Raw genomic sequence first — 24,284 nt, 5'->3', positions numbered from 1 at the left:
GTATCACTGCACAACACCCTGGTGGTTCACACAACGTCCAGTTACCCTGTGTAAACATAGTACCTTTCCTTTTGGGAGTATTACCAAGCTCTTGCTCTTTATATTGGAAAACCACCCATAATTTAAAGTGGGCCATTGTTGTCTAAATAGACCCCGCGGGGATCATTCACTGGAGAACATTTTTATTTCAACAGTATAATTAAGGTAGGTTTAAATAATCGCTCCACAGTGCACCTTCCTCTGACTATAAAGTCTACTACGCCGATCAAAACATGAAGAACAGAGCCAGAAATACGCGGCCAAACGATTGTAACCGCAATGTTGCCATTAAAGAAAAACCTCCCTCAGAAAGTGCAAGTGAGGGCGATCGTCACGTGGGATGTGGTGGAAGCAGGCAGCACAGGCTGCACAGCACACACACATGATTAAACGTGAAGTCCCGTCCGGGATTCAACACCTCAATTGAATTCGGCCCAAATCCTCACATACAGTATGTTTCTGTGTCACACATTGCTCGGTTTAAACAAGGATATTTGGGAGTCGTATGCACAGTGTCGCGTTAAGGTCACTCTAGTAGCTGCCTGAATTCCCCTCTTTGTGTTTACACATCCGGGTGGTTTCCCTGTTTGCAGCCCATTCCCCCATTTAGAAGCCATTTTGGACACAGATCAGTAACATGCATGTAAACCCCGACCGACCTCCCGACGCAGCAGCAGCAGTGGCGCTACTATAGAGAGAACCCAGAAGGAGAAGAGGGAAAAGGGCTATAGGCCGTCGATTGACGCGGATCGGGCGGATATTATTAGATCATCTCGGACTTTTTCTTTTTTTGGACGCCGGTTCCGACGCGGATTGAATTGGAATGGTGGTGGCGGCGGTGCACCGGATCGCGGGCTAGAAAGAAAAGAAACAAGCATCGCATTATTGTCGCCAGGAGGGAGAGTGTGAATCGCGGCTTCAGTGTATCTGTTCTGTTGTGTGTTGCAACATTGTTGCACCGAGCGAGCTGCCGCCGCGGCTACACACACTCGCGGCACACACACACTCGCGGCGCGCACACACACACACACACAGACACGCTGTGGTTTCTGCTGCTGGCTGCTATATAGACGCCAGACAGACCGCGGTGGAGTGGAGGCCCTGTGGTCGGTTTGATCCTATCCGGACGGACTGATGTTGTTTGGACAAGGATAGAAGGAGAAGAAGAGAAGAGAGCCACCAACACCGGGTTGTTTTAATGTTCGCGACGGAAACCAGAGGAAGAAACGGAACATGTCTTTTTCATGGCTGACCTGTTCACTGCTTCTAGGAACTTTATGTGCAGGTAGGAGAAATGGAAAGATAGAATAAAAACAGAATGGGGGGAAAGAAAGAATAAGCGCTTGCCGCTGCTATTGTTGGGGGGGAATGGAAGCTTGTATTTGCAAATTGAAACAGCTTCGGACGCGAAAAATAGCCGATCCGCAAGCTCACAGTCGCGTTGCTCCGCGACGCGCTGTGAGCTTGCAGATCGGCTATTCTTTCGGCGAGCGACACCGTCGTATGGCGAGGTGTAAATAACGCTTTTTTAATTGTTTATTCCGTTTTGCCTGGAAGGGTTGAAAAATGGTGAACGCGCGAGCGAGGTTCTTTTGATCACAATAAACTTTTGTTTGTTTTTGAATAGTAGCCTATGCTATTGCAGCAAATTCCATCATCCGACTGTCCTTTTAAAAATGATCATTTTGCCCCTACTACAATTTCATCTGCCTACCCCGCTATAACCTACGGGAATTTCCCTAGCGTTGTTTACTAACAAACAAACAAGACTGGCTGAATAAATATTACACATTGGGAACTGTTGCTTATAGCTTTCACTTAAATTGCCTTGCTTCCTTTAAACAGTGGCGAGAAATAGACGGCAGCAGCTGCACTAACATCCTGAAACATTATAGGTTTCATCATCATCATCCCTCTCTCTCCCTCCTGGACAACAGACCAGGAGCCATTTGAAGGGGAAAAAAACATTTCTCACATTTGTTGTTTTTTGAGAGAGTCAGGTCGTTTGGTGTCGACGCGAGTCTTTTACCCCAAATTGAGGTTACTGGTACAACACACACATCTGTGCACAGGATCCATGTCTGTGGCCTGTTAACCACGTGAAATTGAGCATGAGGTTTGTTTTCTTTTGTTTGGCAAATTTTCAGGAATTCAGCTGATATGCTTACTGAGTCTTTTCTTTTTTTGTCTTGGATGCAAATTCTGCCTGTGCAGTTTTACCTCCCTCCCATTCACATCTTTAAGGTGTTTATTTCTATTTGCTATGATAGACCACCTTTTATATTCTCTACATTTTGTAGCTATTTCCCCCCCAAATTATCACATCGGTTCCATTCACACACAGGCACAGCTGTGCTCTTTTTTATTTTATTGTGTATGGAATTTCACTGAGGATGTAATGGCTCTGGTTTTATAGATTAGGGGCTAGAATATATAGTAAGCTGCTTCCTCCAGATCGCATGTTTTTGTAGTCTTAAGCTTCACTAAGTGACAGGGGGGAGGGGACTAGGGAACCATCTAGTAGTAAAAGTCCTCATGGATCATGTGACCACAGGTTTCAGAAATGCTATCTAGGCTCCATGGAGATCATCTAGGCTCCATGGAGCATCATCTAGGCTCCATGGAGCATCATCTAGGCTCCATGTAGCATCATCTAGGCTCCATGTAGCATCATGCTTCATCTATAGGCTCCATGGAGCATCATCTAGGCTCCATGGAGCATCATGCTTCATCTATAGGCTCCATGGAGCATCATGATTCATCTATAGGCTCCATGGAGCATCATGCTTCATCTATAGGCTCCATGGAGCATCATGCTTCATCTAGGCTCCATGGAGCATCATGCTTCATCTATAGGCTCCATGGAGCATCATCTAGGCTCCATGTAGCATCATGCTTCATCTATAGGCTCCATGGAGCTTCATCTAGGCTCCATGGAGCATCATCTAGGCTCCATGGAGCATCATGCTTCATCTAGGCTCCATGGAGCTTCATCTAGGCTCCATGGAGCATCATCTAGGCTCCATGGAGCATCATGCTTCATCTATAGGCTCCATGGAGCATCATGCTTCATCTATAGGCTCCATGGAGCATCATCTAGGCTCCATGGAGCATCATGCTTCATCTATAGGCTCCATGGAGCATCATGCTTCATCTATAGGCTCCATGGAGCATCATGCTTCATCTATAGGCTCAATGGAGCATCATGCTTCATCTAGGCTCCATGGAGCATCATGCTTCATCTATAGGCTCCATGGAGCATCATGCTTCATCTATAGGCTCAATGGAGCATCATGCTTCATCTAGGCTCCATGGAGCATCATGCTTCATGCGTGGGTTTTAGTTTTACCCTTTGTGGTTTACAGGAGGCAGCCACAAACCTTCCCTTTTTTGTATAGCATAATGTGTATTTCCTCCTGTAGCCCAGGGTATGTAGGCGGCAAAAGTGTGTGTGTGTGTGTGTGTGTGTGTGTGTGTGTGTGTGTGTGTGTGTGTGTGTGTGTGTGTGTATATATATATATATATAGTGTGTGTGTGTGTGTGTGTGTATATATATATATATATATATATATATATATATATATATATATATAGTGTGTGTGTGTATATATATATATATATATATATAGTGTGTGTGTGTGTATATATGTATTTATGTGTGTACACACACATGCATAGGTTGTGTGAGTCTATGTGCTGTAAAACGTGTGCGGCTGTGCGCACCATTGTGGCGTGCACACGCTTGAGTATGTGTGTGTGTGTAATGGGTTGGGGGTAACATTGGGGGATGGGCAAGCTCCTATAGGCAGGGATTTAAAGAGACAGGCACTATTTTTCTTCCCCCCCTCTGAACAAAGATTGGGAATGAATGTCCAAGCGATGATTTGAAGGACATCCCACAGCTCTTTGTCCGCCGGTTGAATGTCTATCAAAGCAGTGGATGTCATGGTGATGGTCAGTGTTGGTCGGTACTATGTGTCAAACCTTTAGGTCTGTGGCCTGAATATCACTGGGTGATTCATTGGTGTCCACACAACGGGATATTAAAACTATTGATAATTAAAGATATACAGCCTGTTGGGAAAATACATTGAAAGGGTGCAAAGGTTGTTTTTTTTCCCCTTCTTTTTTTATACTCTGAAAGCAGTGCATCAATTATATTAACACTGGAAGTTTTTTTTTTTAAACCAAGCCTTCGTTGGGCTGAAAACTCGCCCCTTCATATGATCTGACACTTGAAGCATTTACTCAATATATATTCCTTTAAAATTCTGACAGAACATCTTATCTGCTCCTCCAGATGTGCCCTACTCACAGTCGTGACAGAGGATACAAGTTCTTATCTGTGTGGGGTCTTTCTGTACTACACAATATCATTCTTTTTCAACAGCTAATTAAGTCTTGTGTTTATTTTCACCACTGAGTTGTTAGGGCTGAGAATTCATCTTACAGCAAATGAGATTACACTGAACAATTTGTTAGCCCAGAGGACCCCCCCCCCCCTTATGTTTTTTTTACTATAGAGAGCACCCTGTTTGGCCATATGCCAAATGGATGAGAGGAGTCTCGCTTGCAGACAGTACGGTACTTCATAACAACAAACAGATTTACTGTAGCGCCATGTGTGTCTCCATAATGGAGTTTCAATTCATTAAGATGTGAGCTGATCAACTCATCTTGTCGTGTCTGCTTGTGGATGTCAGGGTTAGCCCCCCCTCCACAGTACAAAAGAGGACTATTCTCTATTTCAGTCCAGTCCCATCATATGTTGTTGTTATTTTCCCAATGATAGACACCTCGTTCCTTTCAATAACATTTCTAACAGTCTGATTGTCGCATTTACTATGAAAACATGCATTTCCTTTTAATCTATTTCAATAATATTAAGCCCATAGATGGGAATGCCCATATATGGAGATCCCTGGTCATCAATATTGGCCAGCGACTAAAAACGGAGAGAAGGGCTGGGGCGGTGGTTTGTGCTATGGAGCTAACCTGTTCTGACATTCCATATGTTGGTCCTTCCCTATCCGTCCTTCATCTTCGATGTCTCCCTTTTGACTGATAGTGATACCTGACCTGTCCATTCAAACTCTAGACGGGCCGCCCGAAGTTATTAGTGCAGCCACCACCGGCAGCCGGCAAGTTCTCAACAGGCCCTGTACACTCGAGACACGCTCCATATATGGCCAGTACAGAATTCATTCCATATGTTGATCTGACCCCCCCGTGCCAAAGTGCCAGCGCTCGCCCAGCAGTCTGCTGTCACCCGGGCGGATGCGTGCGCTTCTCTCCCTCAGGGCGTCTTACTGGTAGAATGTATTAAGGCAGTGTCATTTATTTTCCAGCTATATTTTACAGATTAAGTGCAAATTCATGATTGATTGAATACAGTACAGCAAGTCGAATTACACAAGCAATGCTAAAAGGATAATACAAAAAGCCCTGAGGGCTTGTTTCCATTGTGGTCCTTTTCTCCATTGAAATCAGAAAATAGTCTATAGCCTCAAATCAAGAAGGATCTGTGTTATTATCTCACCCTTCTTGCAGCAGTTACTAGAATCACACTCTGACATCCGTTTTAATATACAAGAAAACGGAAATATACCATCCTTTTTTGTCGGGGCCGGTAGACTTTAATGGTTTAAGACAAGTGATCCTAAACTGTCTGTCTGTTATACTGTGAGACACGACTATTATATCATTATTATATAAGAATAACCGTAACTAGTTAAACCCTATATACTTAGTTAACCAGAGTCCCACAGGGCTCTTGACTAGCCCCACTGTTTGGTTTGTCATCTATACAACATCTCTATATTTAACATATCTACAAGCTTGTGTTATGAGCTTGTAATTTCCCCTCAATGTTTGCCTCATATCTGGCCAGATTAGGGACACAAGGGTTTTAATGGTATAAAAAAAACATCAACGACACATTCCATCATCAGTCCCTGTAACATTTCTTATATGTAAAAACATCCTATGTGAATGGACACATTTTCAGACTAACAAACGCTTCAGGAACCAGACCTCTGCTGCTAAATTATGGTGCAAGCATCACGTCTCGTTCCTGAGGGTCATGAGACTGTCTCTCTCCCCTCGTTAAGACATGTGTGCCGATCAGGTCTGCGGGATGTGGCAAGCTGTATGGTGTTTATGAGTTCACTCGTCTCCTACGTGGACGACATTGAACCCCCAACCTCAATAGTATTTCACTATACTTTGACGTATGACCGTTATACTTTGTCCTACTGATCTACAAGCTCACAACGCTGCATGTTGTAGATGAGCTATTTTCACTATTTTGGAAGACTTAAGTTTTGGCAATGTTTGACAATTTTCACCTGTAACAACATGCCCAAAATAGAGATGAAAGTGGTTCAATCCAAGTCTAAATGTCAGGGCATAGTAGTGATACCTGTAGCCTGTGGAAAACGGGTCGGAGCGGTGACAACATAACCTTCGGTTGTCTCTACATGGTCTTGTTATGAATGAAGTGGAAATGTCCCCTGCCTTTTAATCATTAAATAATAAAAAATAATTGTCCCATCTGTCTCAGGATACAGTCTGGGTGAGGCCGAAACCCGGGAGTGTGTGTACTACAATGACAACTGGCGGACGGAGAGGACCAATCAGAGCGGCTTTGAGCGCTGCGAGAAGGGCGAGAAGGACAAGCGTCTCCACTGTTACGCCTCCTGGCTCAACTCCTCAGGGACCATTAAGCTGGTGAAGAAGGGCTGCTGGCTGGACGACTTCAACTGCTATGACAGGTGATGTGTGTGTGTGTGTGTGTGTGAACCTGCATGGCCATTTCAAACAATTCTAAATGCATTTTTACATTCTCAGATTTTGGACGTTTAGCTCCGATTGTGTGTGTTAGAGCAGCATTGCTTATGCTTGAATTCTACTACGGTGTACCTACAAGCTTGTTGTGAGGTTGTAGATTGGATATTGTCGGCACGTGACACTGTCGTGTGTAAAAATCACGTTTACAGTACGGTTCATATTAGTGGTGGAGTACTAGTCTCTCTCTAGAGACAGTCGTGTTGGCTCCCACAATTATTGTCAAATGCTTCCGCCTAACGGTCTGTACTTGGGGAGCTCTGAAAACGAGCTTAAATAAAGCGGATGTCGCATAATTCGCCCTACTACTGCATGCCTGTGCAATTAACTCGCCACTGGAAAACAAATGAGTCCATCTAGCTTGGTGCTGGTGGAAGTAGTAGTACTCTACTACCTTCTGGTCTGCAGAGCAACTCTCAAACCAGTTGCAGTAGTGTAGGTTCAAGGTTTCTTTATTTGTCACACCAATATATGTCAGACATATAGAGGGATGAAATTCCGTTTCCCTCTCATCCACAGTGCAATAAAAACAACAATGTAGTGTAGCATTATGCAGCATTACATTATTACAATGACAATGGAGAAAGCCATCTCTTTTAGTTTTTGCCGTTTTCTTTACAGTGTAGGTGTTGAGGTCTGTCTTTTATCCGGTGTGACAGAGCAACAGAAGAATAAGCACTCATCAGTATGGGGGGAGGGGGGGGGGGGGGGGGGGTCAAGGGTCAAAGTCACAGCACACTGACAACAAATACCACAATGTTCTGGAGGCTGTGGTGGAGTGGCTGGCTGTGCTATGATACATAAAGGATTAGCTAAAGAAATAGGATCCGGGGAAGGAAAATAAGCTCACACACGACATGCACACAGAGGTCACCTGTTTTGAATACTGTGGCTGCATTCTATACTGTAGCACACCGGAACCATATAGAGCACCGAAGTCTGACATCAATATCGGTAGAGGGCGCCAAGTCCACAGGTTCATGTAGTTTTTGGATTTTTAGATCGCCTCATATAAGAACTTTTTGAAAAATAAACAAGTCATCTAGACAATTTCACTCGTATGGATATGAAGAATCTGACTACAAGAAATCACTAATGTTACTGCTACAGAATTAGTTACATTTTCGCTTGAAACAGACTATCAAATTTGAGTTACTGACTGTCGTAAACGATACAGAGACACCTCCCGACGATATCGCCGAAACAGTTTGTTTATTTTTCGACCACAATTCTTATATGAGATGATTTTAAGATGAGCCCATGTTATTCTCCATAGAGAAATTACTTCCGTGAACCAGGGGATGAGCGAGTGACGTCAGGACTTCGGCGCTCTATAGGAATAAATTACAAAGAGCCCTGAATGGAAACAAGTTAGATAGATATTCATTAAAATTGCAAGGGCATGCTGCAACTATCGATAATTTTCTTTGCGATTATTCTATTGATAACCGTTTTCCGATTAATCAAATAATTTGTAGAATTATTTGTCCTTTTTAATTAACGTATCGACATGAAAACAAAATGTATTGACTTTTTACACCATGTACCATGGTGTTTTCAATTGATTAAATTAATTGGTTTGATTTAATTGTTGCACCCCTAAATGCTGCGACCTGTAAATTGCATGTCCTGCTGGAGGCAATTTGTAACGGTTGTCAAATAGACAAATAGTGAAAATACCCATCAACAAGCTCACATTGCATTGATTTGTGAGCTTGTAGTTCTGCTATTTTCGCTATCATAAATTCATATATATTTTTGCCCCAAAGAGGGACGCCTGGTTTATTGTAGTTTGACCTGTACATGAGGAATAGTTTGACCTGTACATGAGGAATAATGGAGTGCTGTCTTTTTACCCCAGGCAAGAGTGTGTTAACATGGAGGAGAACCCTCAGGTGTTCTTCTGCTGCTGTGAGGGAAACTACTGCAACGAAAGGTTCACCCACCTCCCCGACCTCATCGGCATTGGGAACCGAGGTGAGACACACCCACCATCTTTTTATATCTGTGGTTCTCAAACATTTTCATGTCAAGGACTCCCAATGGGCGCAACATTTGTATTATTGAAATGTTTTTAAATAATTCCAATTATTTGTTCAAATATTGTTTTCTGCAAGCTCAACGCGCCATATCGCGAAGCACTGTGCGCGTGTAGATTGGAGTTTTTCGATTATCCAAAGTACTATAAACTAGGGTTTAAGTGGTTACAAAGATGTTTATGCTATATTGATGACTAATTTGGCTGGGGAACTCCCCCAAGGACTCTTGGGGGTCCCCAGACCCCACTTTGAGAACCACCGTTTTAAGTAACAAAGGCTCAAACTAGATACGACTCTACCCTCTCATTGACTGGGGGTAGAGAGTTATTACCTCTGCACATGGCATTGGCAGCTACACATTCATCATTATGGACCTAAGAGAGGAGCTTAATTGGGTGCCAGGCACCCATGACCAACAATGTAGACAATTCCATAGTATATATTGCCGTGTATTGGCAGCCATAGCTGAGTGGGCAGACAAAATGTCTGGTAATCGGATTTCGAGAACCTCAGCTTGCCTGGAAGGTCTACATTTCGAAATATCCTGAACAAGACACTTAACCCATAACAGCTACAACCCCATGTGCTCATCACAGCCATCGGAAGGGCGAAGCATTAAATCTCCCCCCCGGAGATCAGAAAACACTCCCTATTAGTATATAGTAATTGGATATACTAATATGTTGAGTAAATATCTTATAAACAATTGCAGGTTATTTTCCATCTCTAACTGGTTCTTTGAAATCTGTGGCGAATCTACAATGTGTGATCAACGCACTGCCACTGCATTTACTTACTAACAGTTTAGATTTGTTTTACCGTAATGTCACTATGCTAACATACTATATAAATTATCCAGAGCAAATGGCATGACCTCCTGTGAGCAAACAAGGTAAATAGTCACATAGGTAGAGTGCAAAGACAATAATTCAGTGATTCTAAGAAACTAGGATACCAGGTAAACATCAAACGTATCATCTGTCTAAACAACATGCTATCTAAATAAAATTCTTGGCATATGTAGTCAAAGCATAACGAATCTAAATAACAACAGGTATGTGAACAGGTAACCCATTATACATCCGTTTTGTATAACATATTTCAGAAATAGGCAACACACACACACACACACACGCACGCACGCGCACGCTCTGTCCTTGCCTATGAGCTTGTTTGTAGAACGTGGGTGGTACAGTAGTATTGTACGTTGTTATGAGCTTGTAGATTGTCTATTTTAAGTATAAATGACCGTATACCATCTTTCCTTTTTGCAGTGAAAATCCGGCCTCCTCCCAGAGTGCCGTCTCTGCTGAACGTGCTAGTGTACTCTCTGCTGCCTCTGTGCGTGCTGTCCCTGGCCCTGGTGCTGGCCCTGTGGATGTACCGACACCGCAAACCTCCGTACGGACACGTGGACCTGAGCGAGGTGAGCCGGATGGATCAAGTTCCAGACTCCAGTCATTTACGTCGAAGGCATTTAGCCCACACTCCAGCCCAGAGCTGCTGACAATTAGTATAACAGCAGCATAAGCTCAAATTCCCTAACAGCCATCATTACAGGCAATTAACACACACTAAAGACTGAAATTGACCAAAGCCACAGTACCCAATAGACAATAGAAGTTTTCTGAACCAGTTGAGCCCTATATACATAGTCGTGCGTCAAATAGTGAAAATAACCAATAACCAAAATAACCAACTGCGATTTCTGAATACATATGTATTTTAAACTGAATATAATTGAATGAATATAAAAGTGAGTTGATCGACATTGAATACATTTCCTTTTTTGATTGCTATTATGTTTATATTTGGTCCCATTCACAACATGCTGTTCATGTTGAAAGGTTATGGAATCCGCGAGAGAACCTCTTTAGTCACGGTCAGTTCAGCCATGTGAAAACCACGCTGCCATTTAAAAGATCACTGTACTACTACAAACTGAACAAGCCTTTGAGCAGGATTATTGGTATGCCTGGATTAAGAAAATGGTTCATTTGAAATGCTGCATTTTAAATTCTTATTTGATCCGGGAAGAGGGATCTTAACAATGCAGTGAGATTTAGCCAACGTAGACTCAATTATTCTGTAACGTTTTAATGACTATATACTGTATGCAGTATATAATATATTTTCATTTTAACTATAATATAGTTATGTGTGCTATGTGGCCATTTAAGGTGAGACAGTGCCATACAATGACAACAGTATGGCCCCTTTAAACCCATGCATCCCTAACTTTTTCAAAATCAGAAAATTATTATTATTGTTATTCCATTGAATGAGTGTGGTGCCTTTACTTACTGGGCCCAGTGTAGTGGAACACTGGCTGTAAAGTTATTCTTCTGTATTTTGAAATGCAAATGTGAGGTGACACTGTTTTCTCTGTGTGTTTCTCAGGATCCCGGACTAACCCCCCCATCACCCTTGGTGGGTCTGAAGCCCCTGCAGTTGCTAGAGATCAAAGCTAGGGGGCGCTTTGGCTGTGTGTGGAAGGCTCAGCTGATGAGTGAATATGTTGCAGTGAAGATATTTCCTATTCAGGTGAGGCAGCACTGTCGTCTGTTAATGGTAGTGGGGCGGCTGTGAGTGGTTGTCTGGGAACCGTAAGGTTCCCGCTTCGATCCCAGCTTATCCTGGCTTAATATGGAAGTGTCCTAGAGCAAGACACAGACTACTCCCGAAGACCAGGCTGGGAAGAACCAGGCTGGCATATTGCTATATTGCTATATTGTTTGGGATTTGGGATATTGTGATATATGACTCAAGTATTGTCTTTTCCTGGTTGTAATCACTTGAGCCTTATTTTATACTTTTGAGCTTGAGTTTTTGAAGATTACGTCATATGCCAGCAAAGTCTATGGATTTTAATGTTTGTGTTGGGCATTTAATGACAATGTAAGACGCCTGGCTGATATAAATACATCTTGTTTCATACAAGAAAAAAAGCCATGATGGATAAAGGAAAGAAACGGCACAACTGTAAGTGTATGGACCCCCTGTGACTTACAAAAGCAAAAAAAAGGCACCCTTCACTTCACACAAGTGTGATTTGTTAACGTCACTATTGTGATATTTGATTTTGTCCATGTTACCCAGCCCCAGGTTGGTGCCTTGCCATTGGTGTGTAAATGTAATGCAATGCACACAGCTGTGAAGGAAAAACCTCTATGCAGACCATGTACTTCACTGAATGAGCTCTGTAATCTCTTAGTAATCTCCTGTTTCTATATTGACCCAAGAACATGGGAGTGTGTGCACGCATGATTCCAAAGAGCAATTTGTGTTTGTGATCAACTGACCGTGTGTGTGTGTGTGTGTGTGTGTGTGTGTGTGTGTGTGTGTGTGTGTGTGTGTGTGTGTGTGTGTGTGTGTGTGTGTAGGATAAACAATCTTGGCAAAATGAGAGGGACATATTCTTGACTCCTGGGATGCGACACGAGAACCTCCTGCGTTACATCGCCGCTGAGAAACATGGAAGCAATCTAGAGACGGAGCTGTGGCTCATTATGGAATTCCATGAGCGGGTGAGAAATTGGCTTTTGCCTAATATAACTGCCTTAAAGCTATATAAATACACATTAGAGATGGGGAGATACGAGATAGTGATGGATGACGAGATGTTGTAGAATTATACATACAATATTTTGACCCCTAGGTGGTTGCGAAATGCATTCAATACAGGTCAAAATGACCTTTCTACTTAAGTTATTTACAAAGCTTAAAAATGTGGGCAGGTGGATACTAGCAAAAGGTAAGTGCAGTAGTGGGCTTCACGCTAATGCTCATGTCCCGTAGCTGTACATATTATACAGTATATTATAACGGGGGGGTTCTTCATGTTTTGCATGCATGCAGGGCTCACTGACAGACCACCTGAAGGGCAACACTTGTACCTGGAGTGAGTTATGTCTCATAGCAGAAACCATGTCCCGTGGCTTGGCGTACCTCCACGAGGACATCCCCAGCTACAAGGGGGAGGGACCCAAACCGACCATCGCACACAGGTAAATATATGTGTAGTGTACAGTACACCTCCTGGGTTTTATGAAACATGACGCCCCAAAATCTGGCTGTCATGTATGACACATCTCTTGTGTGGAAGTCTGGGACAGTAATGTTGCAGAGCAGGGGGGGGTGTGGTGCCTTAAAAAAAAAAAAGAAGACCAGAGGATGTGTGCCTTCCTGGGAAAGTCTACGCTAAGGTGCTGGAAAGGCTGGCTGATAGAAGAACCTCAGATCCAGGAGAGACGATGCAGATTCTGTTCTGGTTGTAGAACAACGGACCAACTCTTTACTCTTCGAGAGGGCCTGAGATTATGCCCATCACCTTCGTGTTTTGTGGATTTGGGGTCTCTACAAGCCCGGTTTCCACTACCATGGACACCACTCCACCCCACACCGCCTACTTATACTGTTTTCCACTGCAAGGAATTGGGCTGGGTGGTATCAAAGTGGTACCAAATGAGTGCCTAAAAAGTACGCACTCCAGGGTGGGTCTGAGCTAGGCTAAGCCGGGCCAAACACTTCATAATGCCTGATCACTCACTGACTTTTTATTTAGACCAGGATCATAGTTGTGTAATGCATTATAATTGATAGTTGTAATACATTATAATACTTTATATTGTATTATAATTACAGTTCTAATCCATTATAGTGTATATATCCATTACATGTACTACTACTGCAAGGGAGTACTTCATTTGAATGGAAACGGTAGATATTTTGATGCGGTGTGGTGTGGTGTGGTGCTAAAGCTGTAGTCGAAGTCGGACTTACTAAAGGTCATTCTATCTCTGTACGGACAAAGCAAGAGCTGTGTCCACTGTCATGGTGCTCGGCAGTAAGTTAGATTTGTTTTTGGTGGGGATCTGGCCTTCGCCAAGACAGAACATTGTCACCTATCCTGTTTGTGATATTTCATGGACAGGATTTTGAGGTGCAGTCATGGAGGAGAGCATTTACAGTTCTGTGGGTTGCGGATTGCATCAGTGCTTTAAACAGATAATGTGGTCCTGATGGCGTCTTCAGGCAGTGACCTCAAGCTCTCACTGGAAGTGTGAAGTGGCTCGATCAGCATCCTTTAAAGTATTCTCATTTTACTCACGCATAATATGGTCAGGAACGGCCCAGCAGCCATCCTACTTCCGGGTAGAGCTCTTCACGGGTCCAAAAAAAATGGTTCCGAAATCCAAAATGAATCTGTGACATTTTACCGATTCCGACCCGTTCCGAAAATATTTTCAAATAGTTAAACCAAACTCGAATTGATCCGTGACAATTTCGTCCGATTCCGACCCGTTCCAAGATTTCTTTTAAATTGTGACACCGAGCCCGCCCGAGATCCGAGAGACCCGACCCAGCCAGGTAGACATAAATGTGGACTACATGAAATAATATAGTGGACGTATTGACCAATTACCATTTTATGATTAAAGCGCGAGAGAGAGAAAGAGAGACACAGACAGACAGAGAGAGAGGTTCCCTGCAGGCTGTGCGCTGCAGCAGGGTGAGAGAGAAAAAAATATAGTTGTCTCTTCTCGTCTCCTCAGCGTGCGTGCATTTAAAATTAACCAAACGGAGCATTTGTTTTTTACAATCATCAAGAGTTTTAGCAGATGCAGATGCATGTACTGGCTGAATGGAATATTAACAAGGCACGACACTCAATGCACTTATAAACAGCTCCTACTTTGCTCTCTTCCTTATCCACGTGCTGTGGGGAATGGGATGCACAGGAGAGTTGTCATGGTTGCTTTAACCCGCGATCCGTGATCGTGATATAAAGTATAATTGCACGCCAGTATACAGTCAGACTGGCACACAATCACACACTGATTGAATAATTTATTAACATTTGCAACAACAAAAAAGTACAGACAGTACAAACACACGCATCACACACACAGTAGCCTACGGGTCTTCTCGGATCCACTCGGACATTACACATAATGATTGACAGACCCCAGATCCGAGGGGTATACGTCCAATTCCAACCCTGCCTGAGTGATTACAATAAAACACGCCCCCGACCCGACAGGTCTCGGGTCAACTCGGGGGACCCGGTGAATAGCTCTACTTCCGGGCCCCTTCCGTACTTCCTTCACCGGTGATGATACTAATTAAGGCTCTATTCGTTTTAGTGTACAGTGTTCTCAAACTTTTTCATTTCAAGGACCCCCATAACTTTGAGAGTGTACAAATGGACCCAAATAGTCCATTTGGTTCCATTTGTACGCTCTCAGAGTTACACACCGGTACAGGGCCATTTGGAACCGACTCGAGCCAAGGACACTTTGAGAGTGTTAGCAGTACCCTGACTCTGTTTGACCAGAATGGAACAGAGCCTTACCGTAGTTAGTGGATATTAGCCACTGCACTGCCATTCAATGCCATCTTGTGGCTGAATAGCCACTGCCATTGTATTATTACTCTTTCAGATTCATATTCATATAATATCAGTGCTCATGAGTTTGGTGTCCTTCACATTTTAGTAAATGCAGAGTTATATACTTTCCTATGATTGTCTTCGCATCATTCTTGTTCTCACTTATTTCTGATTTCTGATTTTTGCAGAGACTTCAAGAGTAAGAATGTGATGCTTAAAGATGATCTGTCAGCAGTAATTGGAGACTTTGGGTTGGCTGTAAGGTTTGAGCCAGGAAAACCACCAGGAGATACTCATGGCCAGGTATTGATCATTTTGTGTTGTAACATTTACATCAGCAGTGAATGTTGTTTCAATCAAATAATTACTATATTTACTGTTCAGTCTTTCTGTAAACTGAACTTCTCCCAGATTGATCACATGAACCCTAGCCCCTCTATTCTGGGGTGAGCATTCGGTGAACTTGCGATGCCTTCTGAGCTTGTAGATCAGCTATTATCGGTGAAGATATTTGTGTAGACGGAACAAAGTAGGAACCCTAATAAATAGACAACAAAGATTGAAGGATTGACAAGACTTTTATTGACAAAAATGCACGCACTTGCACAAACACATACCTGTGTGTGTGTGTGTGTGTGTGTGTGTGTGTGTGTGTGTGTGTGTGTGTGTATATATATTATACACACATATTTCTGCAAATCTGTCAACAGGATATACTGCAATGCAAAACAAGCTTAAGATCTTCCTCCCATTGTGGTCCTTTGAGTGTACATTTGTACGTGTATATATGGGGTTTAGATGGTTATAAGTTCTCCATGTCCAATGAGGAGGATGATGCATGAGCCCTTAACAGCGAACCTTCTTGTCCCGTGTCCCGCCAGGTGGGAACGAGACGCTACATGGCTCCTGAGGTGCTGGAGGGGGCCATAAACTTCCAGCGAGACTCCTTCCTGAGGATAGACATGTACGCTATGGGACTGGTGCTGTGGGAGCTGGTGTCCCGTTGCACAGAGGCCAGCGGTGAGTGTGAGCGCCCCTCAGGTCAAATGTCACTGTTTCAGGTTGATGTATTAAACATATGGGCCGTTTCCTCAATATCTCGTCTTGTGTTCATGTGAACTTGTGAAACATTCATTAGTTGCCCTCCAAGCACTGTCCCTTTTCAAACGTTTGTGTCGAGACGAGAACAGTCCAGGATGATACAGCGATGTGTAACTCAATCCGCCCACTTTACAGAGGATGCATTGGCTGCGTCTTAAGTCCTTTTTCCGTGCTGCTCTAGCAGCTCTATCCTCACCTGAACCCGAAGTAGAAGAGGATAGAAAACAAAAGATGGGAAGATAGAGATAAGAAACAAAGGTGACAGGAAGACCTTTGCAAGACCCCCATATGTGTGATTACTCTTCCACTACAAGGGATGTGTGTCACCTGTGATTGTTGTAAGATGAAAAGGACAAAGCTTAACATGACACTTAAGAGTAATTACACCGCCCTACTCTAAACAATATTTCTTCATTTCCTCTTGCGTCGTTTCCTCCATGCATCTTTGGTGGGACGGGGTAAGATGCAAGGAAAGGATGCAGATGTAAGAAAACATTATGTACCGAGACTCGGCCATAGAGAGGTGACTTGTGTGGACACTGGACAGCCAAATATCCTAGAATACTTGTCGCACCAACCAGTTGCCAGCCAGCTCAGCAAACCCGAGAGAATGTCCTCCTCAACTTTGCTTGACGAGGACGTTCTTCATAAGGACACAAGTCCGTTCTTTATGTTCTTGGCATTGAGAAACGGACAGTGTTTGTTTTGTTTTTTTATGTTTTTTTTGTGGCTTTCGCCTTTATTTTATATTTTTTATGGAGGGACAGACAGTAGTCTGACAGGAAATGGGGAAAGAGATGGGGTGAAGACATACAGTAAAGGCCGTCGTGATCGGGAGTCGAACCCGCGGCACACTGCCAGACTGGATTACCAGCCACGGTGCCTGGACCACTGAGCCATGGCCCAGGCCATGGTGTTTTTGTTAGTAGTGAGAACAAGTGCTTAGTCTATTGAAAGAGGCATTTGACCCATTCAAACATAATTGATTCTCTGGAGAATACCAGTGCGAATTCAAAAAGATTATAAAGTCTAATGAGTTGGTGCCAACACAGGAGTCTGTTTGGAGCTGTAGTCTAGGACAGTGGTTCTCAAAGTGGTGTCCAGTGAGCCCCAGAGGGGTCACAGGGGGGGGGGGGGGGGGGGGGGGTTCCATGGCGTCCCCAGCTAAATATCTTAATATAGCATCAAAATCTGTTTAACCACTTTAACCCTATATACAGCAGCTATTTGTAGTTGCTGTATATAGTTGTGACTTGTGAGCTTGTAGATCTGCTATTATCAAAACAAGGGATGCCCCTTGCACACATTATTTTGTGGTGTGTTTTATCTTTTATTTTTATAGTCACAATGCTAAGCATTGTTTGGTTGACTACATCACTGCTTTTAATGTACTTTCCATCCTGTTGACCCGGCTGCCCTTGTTCCAGGCTCATTGGGCGAGTACATGCTGCCGTTCGAAGATGAAATAGGCCAACATCCCTCTCTGGAGGACCTGCAGGATGTAGTCGTGCACAAGAAGATGCGTCCAGCCATCAAGGACGTATGGCTCAAACATCCGGTGAGTAACTATGGAAGAATGGCTTCTGTATTTACGAACGGGCACTGCCAGCCATGACGCAGCTTTTCTAATGGTGGTCATTTAGGCCGCAGTGTCTATTAGGGAAAGGGAAAGGAAAGGGGAGCGTTGTATCGTCCCTGAGGGAGGGGAAATGGCTCTTTTGCATTCGGCCGTTTTTTTCTTTCTGTCTGACGTAAAGATATTGACAGCCAATTGATACAGTCGAAATGCTTTGTGTCCTTCTGACGTAATTTAAGGAGACGCAGGGGGTGGGATGAGTTGTTTTGATATGAGTGCAGACATTTTTTTAAGTTCAGTTAGTTAACCGTGTCACATGGATGCATAGGGAGGGGACAGAACCAGAAAAGCTATTCTATATAGTTGCAGTTCCCTTCAGCCGGACAATTTGCACCCAGTGTCATTATGAATATTTCACGACTGACTAGGTCAGTCGTGAAATCCTTTAATTTGACAAAAGCATATTAGTTAACTAAAATAAAAAATAATAGATGATGATTTGTTTATTTCTCAAACACAGTTCTTTTCTCTTTTTGAGTGGTGCAACCACTCCAAGGAACAGCAACGTCCGTGTTCACCTATGTGACGTTAACCTACCTACCCATGTGGCCATGAGCACCAGTATGACTATGAGTACCAGTAGGGGCGCTGTTGTGCCAGAAACAGAGAGAGAGATAGTATTAGTGCTGCACTGTTGCCTGCTAATGAGAGAGGAGAGGGGGGAGAGGGGAGTTGCACCACTCAGTTCACACGGGTGTGATCTTTTTTTAAAGATTTCTTTTGGCTTTTCAGCCTTTATTCAGAGTATCAAGTGAAGATGGACAGGGCAGAGGGAGAGACATGCAGCAAAGGTCGTCATGAACGGGACTCGAGCACGTGGCACACTGTCAGGCCAAAGCCTATATGTGGCATGCGCCTGGACCACTTGGCTAGCGGGCGCCCCGAAAAACAAAGTTCTTATATGAGGCGATCTAAGATCCCCCTATGGGGATTATAATACAAATAAAGTACACAAACCCGTGGACTTAGTGCTCTCTACCGATATTGATGTCAGACAGCGGTGCTCTATAAAACCTACTAAAAGCATCAAGACAATGTCCTTAGTTTTAGTCTTTGTCAGTATCCAATACCTTTCTTTAAAAATAGAGGAAATATCAGATCTATAAGCTCACAACACATCTCGATGGAACGTGAGCTTTTTGAATACCGCCCCTGAATACCCCACATTACAATACAAAACGTGCACTAAAACTAATAAAAATGAAACTAAATGATCAAACGGTGCAGTATTAAGGTCCGACACGTGTTTTGGTCCGACGGTCATTAAACCGACAACCTACCTCTAACTCTATCCCTAACCTAACCATAACCACAAGCAGGGAGCTGCGCATGTTCGAGCGGTAGTCCGAAGGTTGTTCCTGCATGTCGGACTGATGCTCCGTCGGAATTGTGTCCAGATCCCCCTTATATAACATTAATATAACCTTGGCTTTTCCTGCAGGGCTTGAGCCAAATGTGCGAGACCATTGAAGAATGTTGGGACCATGACGCGGAGGCGCGCCTGTCGGCGGGCTGCGTGGAGGAGCGCATTGGTCAGATCGCCAGGACCATTAACAGCACTACCTCAGACAGCCCGGTCTCCATAGTGACGTCACTCACCAACGAGGACCTACCTCCCAAAGAGTCCAGCACCTGATGCCCATGCTGATGAGGGGGTGACCACCATCCCAACACCCCACCCCGCCCCGAGCTCCTGACTTTTTTTTTCAAAATCCAAACTCAGCGGATGTCCGTGAATATTTAAGGAAAAAAACAAAAGGAGAGAAAAGAAAGAAAAAAACAAACATTTTTACAACTTAAACACAGCTGCTATTTTTGTCTCAATATTAGTGTTTTTGTTTTTCTTCCCTGTGTTGAGGATTGAGTCGATCGTGCTAACACATCCACCTGCTGTAGTAAAGGAGAAGTAGTATAAGCTATCCGACGGGCACATCCGCTATCATACCATGTGTCAAATCTTAAATTCTGTCATTACCTCATGTATTTGTTTTGTGTTAAGGTTAATTTACACTTTGTCACACGTCTCTTTCGACAAGTGTCGCACAAGTGTGCGTCGAAGTATAAATTAAGCTTTAGTCTATTTTTATTACCTCATGTTTTTTGTTTTTTGTTTCCATCTGGTCACATTCGGCCAAACGAAACAAAAGGTTGCGCTCCAAACCTGGGACGACGCGCTGCCTCACCTCGCGAGGATTCTTTTTCTCAGACTGTTAGACAAGTTATATTTCATCGTCCTCAGGGGTTGAAGCTTCTTGTTTTAACTCGAGTGTGTTCCCTTATTTTAATCTGTGAATGCCTAAAGAGAAAAATTTAAAAACAAACAAAAAACCCCACGAGAGATAGACAGGAGCACAGCTTTTCTAGGGAGGGAGCTGAGCAGTTGTGTTTGGACTTTTTTGAAGATTTGGGACAAACTTGCTTGTCCTTTGGGAACTACCTCTCAGGTATCCAGTAGGCCTACTTTGGAACATTTTCTATGAGTTGAGAGCGAAGCTACGTCTTTAGCTAGCTGTCATGGACAATATTCCTGGATTTTGGTCTCTTTTTTTTCTTTTTTTTCTTCTTGGTTTTAAGTAGTAGAAATGCAGAGTTACTCCTTTGCCAGTGCCAGTGGCATTGACGGATGCTGTCTGGAGTTGCAATGTCATACATTCTTGATTTTAAACTTTGAATGAATTGTGTGTGCACGTATGTGTGTGGATGTATTGAGGACTAAACAAGCGTGACCGTGAGTGAGAGAGTGCATCAGAATCATGGACAGGTAGTTGGGGTTTATCCTCATGAGGGCCATACTTGAGTAGGCAACATGTCTGTTATTATTTCATCGGTGTTGGTTCATTTAAACTCAGTTGAACACCAGATACCTCAAGTCACGTTAGGTCATGCAAAGGAGAGCTCAACTGGTTGCCTTTGTCTCAAATGCAATGCCATAGTTGTACCATAAAAAAAGAAAAAAACATGAATACCATAAACATTTGAATGTCCATTTTGCTGCTGTGACTATTCCAGGTTACTCAAGGATTTTTAGATGTACATGTATTCTTTGTTTTAATATAACGCTAAAACGTGATAACTCTCCATGTTATGTGAAGCTAATATTCTTTTTTTCTTTTTTTTTTTTCTTTCTTGATTGGGTAAGTGCTCTCAGCGCCTTACCTCTCCAGACTGACCTCAGAAATTCTGACGACAAAGTACCTCAGGCTTTTTTCTACATGTATATCTAAAGTTTTGTTTTGTATTTTATTGTGTTTTTGAGTAGTCGGAATATTTTATTGCCCGTTTGCCTCTTGTCTGTGGAGATTTTTTTCAACGAGAGCCTGGCCGGTCGTCAAGGTTATAATGCTGTACAAAGCTAAAGAGAACAGAGGCAGATTCTTGTATATAGACCCTGTACACACAGTTGCCGAACACTGATTTAATTTCTTTTTCTTTTTTGTTATGTAGTACCGGGGGCATTATAGTTTTCATTTCACCTGAATGAAAATGGGACTTCTCACTCGCAACCCTCAATGTATTTAAAGAGTAATTTTGAAATTTTAGCCCTGTGATAATTTTTTCCCCCCTTTGAAATGTGTTTTTCTTTTCTATTGGATTTTCAAGAAAGTAGTGGTTGTTTTTAACTGATTTCAATGATCTAATGTCAGTATCAGTTCCTCTGGGTCAGAATCTGTATAGGTAGCACTTACAATAGGAAGTGTAGTGTATAGTTACTGTACATTGTCGGCAAAAAAAAAAAAGACAAAAAAAGAAAACTGAGAAATCGATGTTTTTTTTTGGGTTGCGGGTGGCAACCGCGATGGTCAGTCCCCCTAAAGCAAACTTGCCAGTTTGAACAGTATTACCTCAACATTAACCTGCTGATGTGATGTGATCAGATGAACATTCAGTCATAGTTATGCCAGATGGAACGCACACACACTTGTTTTGTCACATCTTTTTTGTGGCATAACGGTGGTTTCAGCAACAGTCTGTAGCACCTGCTTCTGCGCAGTGAATTCCTGAGTGTGCAAATGTGACCAAATGGACCCTTACTGTGTTTCAAAAATATTCCAAATTGTTTCTCAAGATTTTGTTTATTTTATTTATATTTTTTGAAAATGGCAGATCTAGATCAGCCATTCTCAAATAGCTCATGTATCTAGGTTTAAAGTGGTTAAACTGATTTAATGCTACATTAACACATTTGGCTGGGAATGCCCTTGAACCCTATTCAAGGACACCTGGGGGTCCCTGGACCCCACTTTAAGAACCACTGCCTTACTTGTCCATTTGGTTCCATTTGTAAACTCTGGATTTGTGCAGCCTTGACAAATGACAAACTACTAATAATCAGAACACCATGGTACAACACCTCATCAGGATCATACATGTGTTCATTACCACAGTGATATCTGATGTTGCAGCATCCTCATTGTGTAACCGTGTGCCACCACATGAGTGTGGTCTTATCTATGGGTCCAGCAATATTTATTATACAGCAATAGTCCATTTTTGAAAATCATAGTTCTGGTTCATAAAATCTCAGCTGTGACTGAAGCCGTTTCCTCCGGGGTACGGGAGGGGAGGGGGTCAACAACACGCATCTCATTTAGCTGTTGGGTGTGTGTGCGCTGATGATGAGACATTTTTAACTTTTCAGATCGGGATAGGCATGCCTCACAGCACTGTCCTGGGAACCTAGACTTTTGCTAGTTTTTTTCTGGTATTTGAATGATTTCTTTTTTCTGGTGTACACAATTTCCGTATTAGACCACTAGAAATGTGGAAAACTACAGTAATCTGGGCCCCCAGGACCAGAAATTCTGTGCGGATCCTAACCTAGACTGCATATCTCCCATTGGAGCGTGAGCTGAATGCCACCCAAGGTGCTTTTCACATGTTGTGCTAGACAACTATGAACATGTAAAGGAAGTCCAACATGACTGGACGGTCGTTTCCTTTTGAATGCTGTCTTATAGACCCAGCTCTTCTGAAAAAGAAATAAAAACCTTACCTCATGCAGTACCTCTAGTAGAACTCTCATTGACACATGAGAGAGAGGATCTCATCTTCAAAAAAAACAAGTACCAAGTATCGTGTGTGTATATATATTTACTTGACAAATGTAAAGGGTTTCTTCCTTTTCATGTTTGAATCCTGTGAAAAAAATCCTTTTTGATTTACAGTCGATTTTTATCGTTCATTTATCTTGTAGTGTGAATGGATGTTGGGGGTGACTTGTGTGATATCTCCCATAAGACGCTTGTGTGTTGGATGGATGAGTGTGCGAGTGTGTTTATTTCACTAAAAAAATGGATGAATGGTAACTTTATCTGTGAGCTAAAACATTTAGAAATATAAACTAGATGAGAGTACATCCATCTTTTGTATATTAAAATAAAGACAAAACACTGATTAACCAGGAAAAGGCAGTTCTTTGTTTTCATTAAGTCATGTAATGGGAATTTTATTTTGCTGACTGCATATGTGGCGTGCCATTCGATTAGAACCCCCAAATGAGATAACAGCTAAGCTTTGATGGCCTTGCACTATGGGTACATAGTAATGGAAGTGGCCTAGAATTGATATGGTTCCTTCAACTTCCTTGTGCAATATAAGTAAGTAGTAAAGGACACATTAATTGTACAATATGAACCAATAGCTATATGTGCACGCTAGAGGGCAGCAATGGCACTGAGGAAGACCCATAGGGAAGACCACATGGGTTCTGGGTTCTATTCCCGACCACGACTTGGAACCTTTCTGGCGCATTGTCTACTCTATGGCATAGTACTGTACTGAGTGTACACATCTATTTATTTATTCATTCATTCAGTGTTTAGTAATTTTATTCAAGAAAATGAAACCGCACGTGCCTGCCTGCCAGGACTACATTACCGCTGTGTAGATTAGTTTGTTAAATACAATACGCCTCCATCTTCTCTAATATGGAATGAAATGAAATGTAATAATAAATACCACAATGAAATAATTATAAAAAGAACATTGACGCAAATAAATAAACAAACATATTTATTTCTCTTTTTTTTTAATATGAGGAGAAAGTACTCCTATTTCTCAACTTGTGCGTCATTATGGTTTGTAAATTGTAGTTCTGTTCTGTTGAGCTTTTTGGGGGCGCGCGACACCGTCGTACTAGCGGAATACATTAGCCCAAAATCAGGCTCGAGGCGACCAGCCAACCAATCAGGAAGCTTCCGAGGACGTCACGTGACACAACGGAATAGTAAAC

At 42.7% G+C, this 24,284-nt stretch overlaps 1 protein-coding gene across 1 annotated transcript; it reads left to right on the top strand.

Moving 5' to 3' along the window:
• Positions 1-708: 708 nt before the first annotated feature.
• On the top strand, positions 709-23,428 carry LOC308326411 (activin receptor type-2B-like). Its single transcript, XM_080779287.1, has 11 exons — positions 709-1,324; positions 6,602-6,812; positions 8,747-8,862; positions 10,199-10,350; positions 11,325-11,468; positions 12,308-12,451; positions 12,783-12,931; positions 15,504-15,618; positions 16,197-16,335; positions 17,844-17,974; positions 19,494-23,428. The coding sequence occupies exons 1-11, from the start codon at positions 1,273-1,275 to the stop codon at positions 19,686-19,688; spliced, it is 1,548 nt and encodes a 515-aa protein (XP_080635413.1). The 5' UTR covers positions 709-1,272; the 3' UTR covers positions 19,689-23,428.
• The last annotated feature ends 856 nt before the right edge of the window (positions 23,429-24,284 follow it).

Source organism: Protomyctophum bolini (assembly GCF_963924005.1).
Source record: "Protomyctophum bolini genome assembly, chromosome: 12".
Taxonomy (NCBI): domain Eukaryota; kingdom Metazoa; phylum Chordata; class Actinopteri; order Myctophiformes; family Myctophidae; genus Protomyctophum; species Protomyctophum bolini.
This window is presented reverse-complemented; position numbering and strand designations above follow the sequence as displayed.